Source organism: Lynx canadensis, chromosome A1, assembly GCF_007474595.2.
Source record: "Lynx canadensis isolate LIC74 chromosome A1, mLynCan4.pri.v2, whole genome shotgun sequence".
Lineage (NCBI taxonomy): Eukaryota > Metazoa > Chordata > Mammalia > Carnivora > Felidae > Lynx > Lynx canadensis.
The window spans coordinates 117,160,225-117,172,766 of record NC_044303.2 but is presented as its reverse complement, the minus strand read 5'-3'; the positions used below and the strand labels follow the sequence as shown (position 1 = coordinate 117,172,766).

Genomic DNA, 12,542 nt, shown 5'->3' with positions numbered 1-12,542 from the left:
CTTTCCATTTCTATAATTTGAATTGAATTGCAGTAAGCTTCATATCTTTATCAATTCAGTGTTTTTCTTAGTAATTCTTAGAAGTATGTTAAATACCTTGTCTGGGATTAAAGCATCTAATCAATGAGGCCTAAATTCCTGTTATAAAGACCTTTATGTGCTTTCCATTGGCTACCAGTGGTATTGCTAGACTGGATGATTTTCTTCCAAGCAGCCAATCTGTGGTAGATAGAATAATGGCTACCCACCCAAAGACATCCTAATTCCCCAAATCTGTAAATATGTATCTTACATGGCAAAGTTTATAGATGTAATTAAATTGAAGATCTTATGAAGGGAAGATTATCCTGGATTATCTGGGTGGGAAAAATTTGTTGGGAATGGTCAAAAGGAGATATGATTATGGAATGATCTGTTTAAGAGATACAATATTTGGTTTTGACAATGGATGAAAGGTGACATGAGTCAAGTAATGTAGGCAGCATCTAGAAGTTGGAAAAGACAAACAGATTCTCCTCTAGAGCCAACAGAAAGACATGCACTCCTGCCAACACTTTGATTTATCCCAGTGATACCTATACCAGACATGAGACCTAAAAAGCTATAAGGTAATACATTTTTTTTTGTTTTAAGCAACTTTGTGGTAATTTTTTATAGCAACAATGGAAAAAAATATGTTACACAAGTATGGATATTCATGCACCTCACAGCTGAGTCAACAACAATTTATCACTTTACAAGAATAGTTTCCCACAGCAATTGCTGGAAGATGTCTGATTCAGCTCCAGTAAGCCATCCTTTCAGAATAAAGTCATTTATGACTCTCTAAATTTTTTGCAGCATAATTTTTTTGTGGAGTTGCCAAAGATGTGGTTAATTTTAACAGAACATAGCTGGAGCCTATCAGTTTTGTTCCTACTAAATTTCCAGAATCTCTAAATTATTCAGTGAAAAAAAATCTTCCACATCATTGCCTATACTTCTCTGAAATTAGTTATTTCATTTAAAATTAATGCTAGAATATGAGGGGCACCTGCGTGGCTCAGTTGGTTAAGCATCTGACTTCAGCTCAGGTCATGATCTTGCAATCATGAGTTCAAGACCCCCATCTGGCTCTCTGCTGTCAGCACAGAGCCTGTTCCCAATCCTCTGTCTCCTTCTCTCTCTCTCTCTCCCTCTGCCCCTCTCCCATGCTCCTTCTCCCTCTCTCAAAATAAAAAAATAAGCTTTAAAAAATAAAATTAATACTAGAATATCAATTGCTTTCAAATAATAGTGTGCTAAAATAAATACAGTGTATTTAATCTGCATAAGGGACTTAGAAAAAATGTAAATAATAAAGTGAATTTCAACTTTCTAAGGAAAATAAAAATTTTATATTAGGACTGATAGAAAACAGACTGAAGGGCTAAGTACAAGAAACTCAAGAAACATAACCATAAGGTAACTTTATTCCTTATTCAGGGCATTCATTACTGCAATAATGAATGTGATATGTTGAGACGGTACAGGAAAACGATCAGGCTGTATTACTCCCAGTGAAGATTAACTCTGGTGTCTCACCCAGATAGTAGGTCAGTGCTTCTATAAGAACTTTGGATCTACTCGTCCAGAGTAGTATTTTAGTCTATAGTAAAGAAACAAGTACAAACTGTAGACTAAAAGCTACATTTCTACATAAGGTTCAGTTTATGGAATAGATGGATTTCACTTTCCTTAGTTAGGAAGACAATGCTACCAGTTAATGCCTGCCATTATAACACATGGATTAAGAACTGGAGTATTCAGTTAAAACAGACAGATATTCAAATTTCTCCTTTTATTACTTTATAATTGCTAGCAGGTTACTAACCTTTCTAAGCTTCAGTTTTCTCATATGTAACTTAGAAAGTTAAAGTTCACTTTATTACATACATTTTTTCTAAGTCCCTTATTCAGACCTTAGAGTTTGGCAGAGGACTAAAAAGATAATGAATGTAAAGCATTCTAGTCTACTATTTTTTTTTCTGTACCCTACTTTGAACTAAATTAGAAATCATGAATAAGAGCTTTAAAAGATCAGTTATATCAAACTATACACTTAAGATCTGTGCATTTTACTGTCTTACATAACATTTTAGTTTTAAAAAATCTTACTGTTAAAGCCTTAGGATTGGATTCCACTGGAGGTAGCACAAAAACTAAAATGATGGTGCTGAAATGAGATAGAAGTTCTTTTATCTCTCAAGTAAAAAAAGAAATTCAGAAGTAGGCACTCCAGGGGTGATATGATGACTCCATAGTTACCAGGGACCCTCATTTCTTTTAAGTTTATTCTACACTGACTGTCTTTGTACATTATTTCCATCCTTAGTGTTGTTCTATGGTCCAACATGGCTAATTGTGTTTCAGCTATTACTTACACATTCCAAGCCATAAGAAGCAGTTAGAGAAGAACAAAAAGGTACCTCTCCCTTTAAATAGCCTTCTTGGAAATCTCCTACAACATCTGTATATACATTCCATTGGCAATAACCTAGTGAAATGCTCCATTCCAGCTGCCAAGGAGGGAAAAAGTATTTTTTTTTTTACTAAACTTGCTAATGCTCTACATGTAATTTGTGATGTTACTAAGGAAGAAAAAATAAATGGATATTTGGTGGCCACTGCATTTACTGTCATCCATGCTCAATGTTTCTCAAATAGAAAAAGTCCATTTCACTACTATGCTATCTTATGTCACTGGATGAACACAATGTTGCTATTTTTCCTCCAGTTAACAGCAATGAAACTTAATAGAAAGCAATTAAAATAATTATATTAAAATTAACACTACTATATGAATGAAAGGAAGCAGTTAGTATAACATTTAAGAGAAAACAATATCAGAGTTTAGAGCTATGAGAGCAGCTTCCCTGAATGCGCAGAGTCTGCTTGGGATTCTCTCTTTTCTGCCCTCTCTCTGCCCCTCCTTCGCATGCATGTGTGCACACATCCCCTCTCTAAGTAAATTAAAAAAGAGCTATGAGAGCAGAATAAAGCAAGAACCAGATTCTCACTGTACCAGTTATTTCCTTCTCCACCAGGCATACTTCATGTGTTAGTGTATTACTGCTTTTATTTATCTAATGATTTAAAACAAGAAAAGGGAATACAATTGATTGTATAAAATTAACTTTCCACTATTTTTTCCTAATCCATTTCTTTTTTCAAGCTCTATTTAAAAAATGTTTATTCCTTTTTGAGGGGGAGGGGCAGGAAGAGAAGGAGACAGAGGATCCGAATGGGGCTCCCACAGCATCCAGCCCTATTCTGGGCTCCAACTCTGGAGCAGTGAGATCATGACCTGAGGGGAAGTTGGGATGCTCACCCGGGCTACCCAGGTGCCCCATCCTAATCCATTCCTAAACTATTCCACAGCAACAATTTGTACAACTAATGACCTCACCAGTGTTTTGAGGGCAAAATTTAAGACCAATCATCTCATAGTGATGAAAAAAAGACTATTCTTTATAACAAAGGGGTAATATAAAGTATTTTGCAGGCAAGTTTAGTGTGATTTAAAAAGTCTTAACGGGTTGCCAGGAAAGCTATATCTTGAACTTACCAATTTTAAATATCTGGAATATGAAAAACAATACAATCACTGAATACTAAAACCAAAGTCATTCCTAAAGTTGGCGTTTTCTTCTATTTCTGGCCCAGGGGAGTGGCCCTGGAAATTGGGCACATTTGGCTTGAGGAACTTGAACTCACTGGTCCCCGAACCTCCCCGCAGACACACCTCATACTGGTAGCTCTGGGACAGCGTCCCCGCGCCGCTGACGTCCACCAGGTGGCCCGGAAAGTGGCCCTCGGGCCCCGAGCAGCGACCCGCAGACGCCGCCCGGCTCCGCGTGCACAGCCGCACCGCCACGAACACCAGCACCGAGAACAGGAAGAGCGACGACACGGACGCCAAGGCGACGACCAAGTAGACGGTGAGCGGGTCGGCCCGCGCCTCGGCCGCCGCCACCTCCGGGAGCGGCAGGTAGGGCTGCGAGAAGCCGTCCACCAGCAGCACGTGCAGCGTGACGCTGGCCGAGCGCGGCGGCTCGCCATTGTCCCTGACCAGCACCACCAGCCTGTGCTTGACGGCGTCGCGCTCGCTCAGCAGCCGGGCCGTGCGCACCTCGCCGTTGTGCGCCCACACGCCGAACAGCCCGGGCTCCGTGGCCTTGAGCAGCTGGTACGACAGCCAGGCGTTCTGGCCCGAGTCGCCGTCCACCGCCACCACCTTGGTCACCAGGTAGCCCGCCTCGGCCGCCCTGGGCACCAGCTCGGTGCAGGGCGCAGAGCCGTTCTGCGGCGGGTACAGCACGAAGGGCGCGTTGTCGTTGTCGTCCAGCACCAGCACGCGCACCCGCGCCTGGCTGCTGAGCGCGGGCGAGCCGCGGTCGGCCGCGCGCACGCCGAACTCGAACGCCTGCAGCGCCTCGTAATCCAGGGACCTGAGCGCGAACAGCTGCCCGTTGTCCGCGTTGATGGACACCAGGGAGGCCAGGGGCAGCTGCGGGTCCGCGGGCGGCAGCAGCGAGTAGGTGACCTGGGCGTTGGCGCCCGAGTCCCTGTCCGTGGCGCTCACGCTGCCGATGTGCAGGGCGGGGCTGTTGTTCTCGCGGACGCGCAGGGTGTAGGTGGTTTGGCTGAAGGCGGGGGCGTTGTCGTTGACGTCGGAGACCGTCACGGTTATGTTGTGCTGCGTTTTCAGCCTGGGGGTCCCCAAGTCGGTGACGGTGATGGTGATGTTGTACTCGGCCTGGCTCTCTCTGTCCAGGGGTCTCTCTGTTACCAGGGTGTAAAAATTTTCTAAGGAAGATTTCAGGAGAAAGGGTAGATCGTCCTGAATTGTGCAATTTATTTTCCCATTTTCTTCCGAATCAAGGTCTGAAACACTGAGAACTGCAACCATAGCCTCAGGCGAGTTCTCAGGTATGTGTCTAGTAAATGCAGACATGGTGATTTCTGGGGCATTGTCGTTCACATCCAAGACTTGAGTCAGGACGGTGCATTTTCCAGAAAAGCTGCCAGAATCTCTGGCCTCAATATTGACTTCATAGAACTGTATTCTTTCAAAATCAAGTTGTTTTTTAAGTCGAATTTCTCCCGTCATAGAATTGATTTCAAAGGTTTTGCAAATCTCTTCAGAAGCCTGGAAAAGTGAATAGGAAATCTCTCCGTTGACTCCTATGTCTGCATCCGTAGCAGAGACTGTGACAATCAGGAAGCCTATCGGACTGTCCTCAGGAATTTTCACCCTATAGAGAGACTGCTCAAATTCAGGGGCGTTATCATTGATGTCCACGACTTCAATGTTGATCTGAGCGATGCCAGACCTGGGTGGAGAGCCGCCATCCTGAGCTGTAAGGGTTAACCTGAGCTCAGGTTCCTGTTCTCGATCTAGCGCTTTATCCAGCACCAACTCAGGATATCTGCTGCCATCACTGCTCTTGCGGGTGAGGACGCGAAAATAAGAGTTGGGACTGATTATATAGGTCTCAATATTATTTCGGCCTACGTCCACATCCTGAGCGTTCTTCAGTGGAAATGTAGTTCCAGGTGGACTGCTCTCTGATATTTTTAGCAACATATCTCTGTCTACGAATACTGGGGAATGGTCATTTATGTCTATTACTTGTAGCTCAGCTTGAAAAAACTGTAAGGGATTTTCTAGCAACACCTGGAAACGCAGCACACAGGGGTCTGTGTGACCGCACAATTCCTCCCGGTCCAGTTTCTCATTTAGCAACAAATCTCCAGTCTCCTGATCCAGCTTCAAATGTAGTTTGTTCCCTTTGGAAATAACCCTTGCCCCACGCTTGGAGAGTTCCCTCTGACCCAGACCTAGATCCTTTGCTAAATTGGTTACAAAGGAGCTACCCTCGGTTTCCTCCACCACAGAATAGCGTCCAGGTTCCATACCCGCCTGAGATAAGCCCAAGAGGACAAAGAATAAAACGACTTGCCTTTGTCTGCAAATGAACTTCCCACTGGCCTCCATTGTTCTTGTCTGGTAAAGCCTCCCTCCAGGGTGGTTCTGCTGAACTGTAACGACTTCAGTATCCGAGACTGTGGCTCTGTCACAGGATAACTCAGAAATATTCCAGTGAGTGGTCCTTATCAAAGGACCCAGTCCTCCTCCAGTGGCATCCAAGCTTCCCGTGGGCTTCCAGGTTCTGTTGCTTAGTTTTGCCTGTTAATGGTGCTGCAGCTGCGGTGCTGGTCTGTACCGTCTTATCCTGCAGCGCCACCAGGCGTCCTCATAGGATCTTACATTTTCTGGGATGAAAAATGATGCAGTATTCCCAACTCTTGCCTGTTATGTACTATACTGAGTCTTACCTTTACTATCCCTGGACTTTACGGTGCAGACAACTGTCTGAGAGCCAAAAAAGAGAAATAACACTAGTAAGGACTTTCTACTTTCAATAACGCTAAGTGAATTTGGAGCAAAAAGAAAATATTTATGTAACAGCCTGGCTAAGAAGAAAACATATAAAATTAAAATATACAACTGGAGGGGTGCCTGAGTGGCTCATTGGTTGAGCGTCTGACTTCAAGTCATGATCTTGTGGTTTGTGAGTTAGAGCCCCACTTTCGGCTCACTGCTGTCAGCACAGAGCCTGCTTCAGATGCTCTGCCCCTGCCTCTCTCTGCCCCTATCCTGCTTGTGCTCTCTCTCAAAATTAAACATATATATATAGTATATGTATTATGTATATATATATACACACACACATACATATACATACACACACACAATTGGAGTCATACAGAAAACTTTCAGAGTTATATATTTTTATTGCCAAGAACTATGGAAACTGCTAGCTATGAAACTTGGACAAATTATTTAACCTCTCCCAGTTTTCTCACTTGTAGGATGGAGACAGTAATAGTGTATACCTCATAGGGCCGCCTTGAGTTTCCTCACTTTACAGATGAAGATACTGAGACAGAGAGAGATTAACTTTACACACACACACACACACACACACACACACACACACTAAGCATGTAATTTGATGCCATCAGGTAGCAGAGTTTACATGAGTCCATTGCCGTGACTTGAAAACACCCAAGATTCATGTGGTAGAAGAATGTATGAGCAGGATTACTCAGAAATTATCATCTCAAATGATGAAACAAGGAAAGGCTGGAGAGTTTATCTAAGAGAGATATAATCTGTAACTGCAGTGGTGATTCCACATCTCAGATGGATGTCCTAATTTCATTAACTTCCCTTCTTACAGTGTCAATTGTAAAAACTTTTTATTATGAAAAATTTCAAACCCCATAAGGAAGAACTGTATGATGAATCTCCAGGTACTCATCACTAGCTTCAACAGTTCTCAATATTTTGCCATTATTGCTCACTCTATCTGCCCATCATTTTCCAATCCCAAACTAAGTTTTCACCCATAAATACTTCATTATAGATCTCCAACTTTTAATACTTAAAAAAATAAAACAACTATAATGCCATCCCCACACCTAAGAAGTTAGGTTAGCATTATTTAATATCCACTTAGATTCAATTTTCTCTAATTCTTTCAGTTGTTATGGTTGTTTGAATCAAGACCCACCAAGCATTATATTTGCTTGGTATGTGTCTTAATTTCTTTCATTGTGTAGAATTCCCTCCTCCCTTTTTCCATTTCATTGATTTGTTGGAAAAAGGATAATTTTACCCTGACACCATGAAAACAATTTAGGATTTTACTGCCATGAGGGGTTTTTCTTTTGCCCTTAGACTATATCCCATTAGTAATTCATAGTAGCGGTACTATTTTAAGAGTTACCAGCACTTAGCATATAATACATTCAGAATACAGCTATGTATAAATTATCTGAATAGTTGTTAAAGAAAAAGCAATGGCAGATTATTATAGCAAGCAAAACTTCTCATTAACTTTCCAAAATCTCTAAGCAATTTTATGACAATTTGTTTCTTTAATATGACATATTTAAAACTATTCTTTTTCTTATATTTCCCTGATTCATCACTGCAATATATTGAATAGGAAGTTTTAAAAATTAACTTTAAAATTAAGGAAGGAAAATGTGTTTTAAAAGTAGGTAGGGACCACTGTAGAAAAGTTATTGCAATGTGAGGAAAAATAAACTAATGAAGCAATCAAACTGATGTATTATTTCTATTCAGGGTCATTAAGTTTTCTGTGATATGAAGGTCATATGTTCAGATAACAAGGAGAAAACACAAATGGATCCTTCAATATTTTTTAACTTAAGTTTTGGTCAGATCACAGCTCTAATAATAATAGTTGAATAATTGATCCAGAAAAGCTGGCTTATTGGTATGTGAGAACATATAACCACAGACCACTACACACATTATTATCTCCAAACGTAGAAAACACTCAACAGGTATACTAACCTGAGAAGATTCTTCTCCTTAATTAGGAGAAACTTGCCAGGTGATATCTAATGACAGAAAGCAGTATAGCATCATAGCAAGATCCCAGAGTCAGACAGATCTAGGAGAGATGCTCAGCTCTACCATTTATTAGTTGCTGACCCTAGTGAACTCGCTGGGCCTCTATGAATATCTATTTGCTCATTTCTAAAACACCTTACAGATTTACTTCTAATATTAAAAGTGTTAAAATTGTGTATGATGCATAGTAAGCGTTTTTTAAAAAGCTTTAAAAGATACTATCTTTACTTCTAAAACTAAGAGTAGGTATACTACAACACTCCAACTCAGAAAATAAGAGTAGCAAAATTTTAAAGACAAAACCAACTTAAAACATCATAAACAAGATTAATCACGTAATAGGCTGCAAAAAAATGCACAATTGTTTGAGATAGAATATAACACATATACATTGCATGCTTTGTGGAAGTTTCCTAGGGCTAAAGCTGGATCCGTTTCTCTGTAAAGAAATTTACCCTGACTTTAAATAATATTAAAGCACTCCTCTACAGGTAACTCAGGACGAATTTCATAATAGAAAAATATTTACAGACACAATATGGACATTCATGTTCCATCCCTTATCAGAAACCCAAATCATTCTGAAATGAGGGATATTCTTCCACTTCCTTTCTTGTACTTTGAAACTGCAGATTAGGGATAATGGGCTTGAGGAACTTGAACTCACTGGTCCCCGAGCCTCCCCGAAGACACACCTCATACTGGTAGCTCTGGGACAGCGTCCCCGCGCCGCTGACGTCCACCAGGTGGCCCGGAAAGTGGCCCTCGGGCCCCGAGCAGCGACCCGCAGACGCCGCCCGGCTCCGCCTGCACAGCCGCACCGCCACAAACACCAGCACCGAGAACAGGAAGAGCGACGACACGGACGCCAAGGCGACGACCAAGTAGACGGTGAGCGGGTCGGCCCGCGCCTCGGCCGCCGCCACCTCCGGGAGCGGCAGGTAGGGCTGCGAGAAGCCGTCCACCAGCAGCACGTGCAGCGTGACGCTGGCCGAGCGCGGCGGCTCGCCATTGTCCCTGACCAGCACCACCAGCCTGTGCTTGACGGCGTCGCGCTCGCTCAGCAGCCGGGCCGTGCGCACCTCGCCGTTGTGCGCCCACACGCCGAACAGCCCGGGCTCCGTGGCCTTGAGCAGCTGGTACGACAGCCAGGCGTTCTGGCCCGAGTCGCCGTCCACCGCCACCACCTTGGTCACCAGGTAGCCCGCCTCGGCCGCCCTGGGCACCAGCTCGGTGCAGGGCGCAGAGCCGTTCTGCGGCGGGTACAGCACGAAGGGCGCGTTGTCGTTGTCGTCCAGCACCAGCACGCGCACCCGCGCCTGGCTGCTGAGCGCGGGCGAGCCGCGGTCGGCCGCGCGCACGCCGAACTCGAACGCCCGCAGCGCCTCGTAATCCAGGGATCTGAGCGCGAACAGCTGCCCGTTGTCCGCGTTGATGGACACCAGGGAGGCCAGGGGCAGCTGCGGGTCCGCGGGCGGCAGCAGCGAGTAGGTGACCTGGGCGTTGGCGCCCGAGTCCCTGTCCGTGGCGCTCACGCTGCCGATGTGCAGGGCGGGGCTGTTGTTCTCGCGGACGCGCAGGGTGTAGGTGGTTTGGCTGAAGGCGGGGGCGTTGTCGTTGACGTCGGAGACCGTCACGGTTATGTTGTGCTGCGTTTTCAGCCTGGGGGTCCCCAAGTCGGTGACGGTGATGGTGATGTTGTACTCGGCCTGGCTCTCTCTGTCCAGGGGTCTCTCTGTTACCAGGGTGTAGAAATTCTGTACTGAAGGCTTCAGGACGAAGGGGAGATGGTCTTGGATGGAGCACACCATCTTTGCATTGTTCCCTGAATCTCTGTCTCTAATCCTAAAAACAGCTACTACTGTCTCAGGTGAGTTTTCTGCAATTGGGCTAGTAAGTGATGACATAAGCAGTTCCGGTGGATTATCATTTATATCTGTTACATGGACCACCACTGTACATTTTCCAGAAAGCCCTCCGCCATCTTTGGCCTGAATAGTTAATGTATAAGTTTGTATTGCCTCGTAGTTCAATTCGGCTTTAAGATAAAGCTTGCCAGATGTTGAATTGATTCGAAATGTTTTGAGAATTACTTCAGTGGCATAAAAAAATGCATAGACTATTTCTCCATTAGTTCCGGTATCTAAATCTCTAGCTGACACAGCGACAACCAGGGAGCCAACAGGGCTGTCTTCAGTCACCTGCACCTTGTAGAGGGACTGTGCAAATTCAGGGATGTTATCATTTATGTCCAAAACCAGGATGCGTATGAGGGCAGTCCCGGATCTGGGCGGAGACCCGCCATCCAAGGCTGTGAGGGTTAAATTGAGCTCAGAAACCTTTTCACGATCCAGCACTGCATCCAGGACCAATTCAGGATAAACATTTCCCTCCCCACTATCACGGACATTAATATGGAAATAGGCATTGGAGCTGATGGTGTAGTTTCTCAGGTTGTTGATTCCAACATCTGAATCCTGTGCACTTTCTAGGAGAAATGTTGCCCCTGGAGTGGTACTTTCTAATATTTTCAAGGTAGTCTCTCTATCTAGAAATACTGGAGAATGATCGTTGATGTCTCTGACCCATAGTTCAGCACGGAAAATCTGAAAAGGCTTTTCAAGTAACAACTGGAAAGGTAGCACACACGGCTCTCTGGGCCCACACAGTTCCTCTCGGTCTAATTTCTCATTTAGAAGTAAATCACCAGTAAGCGGCTTGAATAGTAAAAATCGTATGTTCTCATCTGAAATGACTCTAGATCCCCGAGCTGACAGTTCCCCCACCCCCAACCCCAGATCATTTGCTAGGTTGGCCAGAAAGGTCTCTCTCTCCGTTTCCTCCGCCACAAAATACCGAAGCGGTTCTGTGCTAGCCCAAGGCATTCCCAGAAATACACAAAGAAAAAACACTTGCCTTTTCTGCACTTCAGGCATCACTCTGGCCTCCATTCTTCGTTTAAACAATCTTTCAAAACCACGTTCACTCGGCCTCAAGCAGTTCTCAGAAATGGCAGAAACCGAATCCTTAGAAATGAGTTGGTATGTTTGTGGGGAGGGGTCCTACTTTTCCCCAACTCCAACACCACGGTTTCCTTTCTTCTACTTTTCTTGTCTGGCCAGCTTTCCTCTGAAAACTGGAGTCTGTAACATCCTTTGTGCGAATATTTCCCCCTCTTTTTAAGCCTGCAGCGCCACCTTGCGTTTTGTGGATGTTATTCCCACTTTCAAGAATAGAACAAAAAGATGGCGGATTAAAGGAACTGCAACAGGAGTAGCTTCCCCCCCCCCCCCCCCCCCCCCCGCCAAGTGTCTTTGCGGTTTTATTACCATTTACCTTAGATGGTCACAGTAATGTTAGTAAGGGCCTACATTGTTTACCCCTCTGATAGTCTGAATTAGTAGAAAAGTATATTTGTTGTTTTCCTTAATCTGGGAACAGGAAATTCAACTCTGGCTTCCCACCAGAAGTAAATCTTAAACCTTTCTCCAATTTTTTAATGGATTGGGGGTTTGGTGGCTTTGCTGGTGGTAAATCAATGACTATTTTTTCCATTTCACTTTTGGTTATCTATCTGTCCAGGTTTTGTTTAGTTTTAAAGTAATTTGTATTTAATTTTAAAAACTAGTCATTTTATCTGGATTTGCAAAATTCATTGTATTTTTTATCTTTGGTTATAGCCTTGTTCTTATTAGTAATGTTTAATTTTTTATCTGTTTTTTATTCTTGGGGAGACTTGTAAGGTCTCTATTTTGCTGATCTTTTAAAATGCGGTTCTTTTTTCAAAATATGTGACCCTTGGTTCAAAATCAAATAGTACTAAGTGGTTTAGAATAAAATCTTTGTCCACCTTTGTTTCCTTACTTTCCTAGATCCCTTCCCAATAGGCAGTCATTTTAAACTCCTTTAGTTTTCTCTTCTGCCTTATTCTGTATTCTGCTGTATTTTTATTAATTTTAGGCATTATCAATTGACTCATTATATTGGATTAGGTTTAGCTCTTGTACACTCAAGGCCCTTTCATGCCTTCCCTTAGTTGTAGTACTATTTCAAACATGGTTGTGTACTA

The 12,542-nt window shown here is 43.5% G+C and overlaps 2 protein-coding genes across 2 annotated transcripts; both read right to left on the bottom strand.

Annotated features, from left to right (window-relative positions):
- Nucleotides 1-3,213: 3,213 nt before the first annotated feature.
- PCDHB8 (protocadherin beta 8) lies at nucleotides 3,214-6,491 on the bottom strand. The gene has a single exon (XM_030320092.1). It carries the CDS (start codon nucleotides 6,017-6,019, stop codon nucleotides 3,623-3,625), a length of 2,397 nt encoding a protein of 798 aa, XP_030175952.1. The 5' UTR covers nucleotides 6,020-6,491; the 3' UTR covers nucleotides 3,214-3,622.
- Nucleotides 6,492-6,800: 309 nt separating this feature from the next.
- Nucleotides 6,801-11,629, bottom strand: PCDHB7 (protocadherin beta 7). Its single transcript, XM_030320170.1, has one exon. It carries the CDS (start codon nucleotides 11,422-11,424, stop codon nucleotides 9,037-9,039), a length of 2,388 nt encoding a protein of 795 aa, XP_030176030.1. The 5' UTR covers nucleotides 11,425-11,629; the 3' UTR covers nucleotides 6,801-9,036.
- Nucleotides 11,630-12,542: the final 913 nt, after the last annotated feature.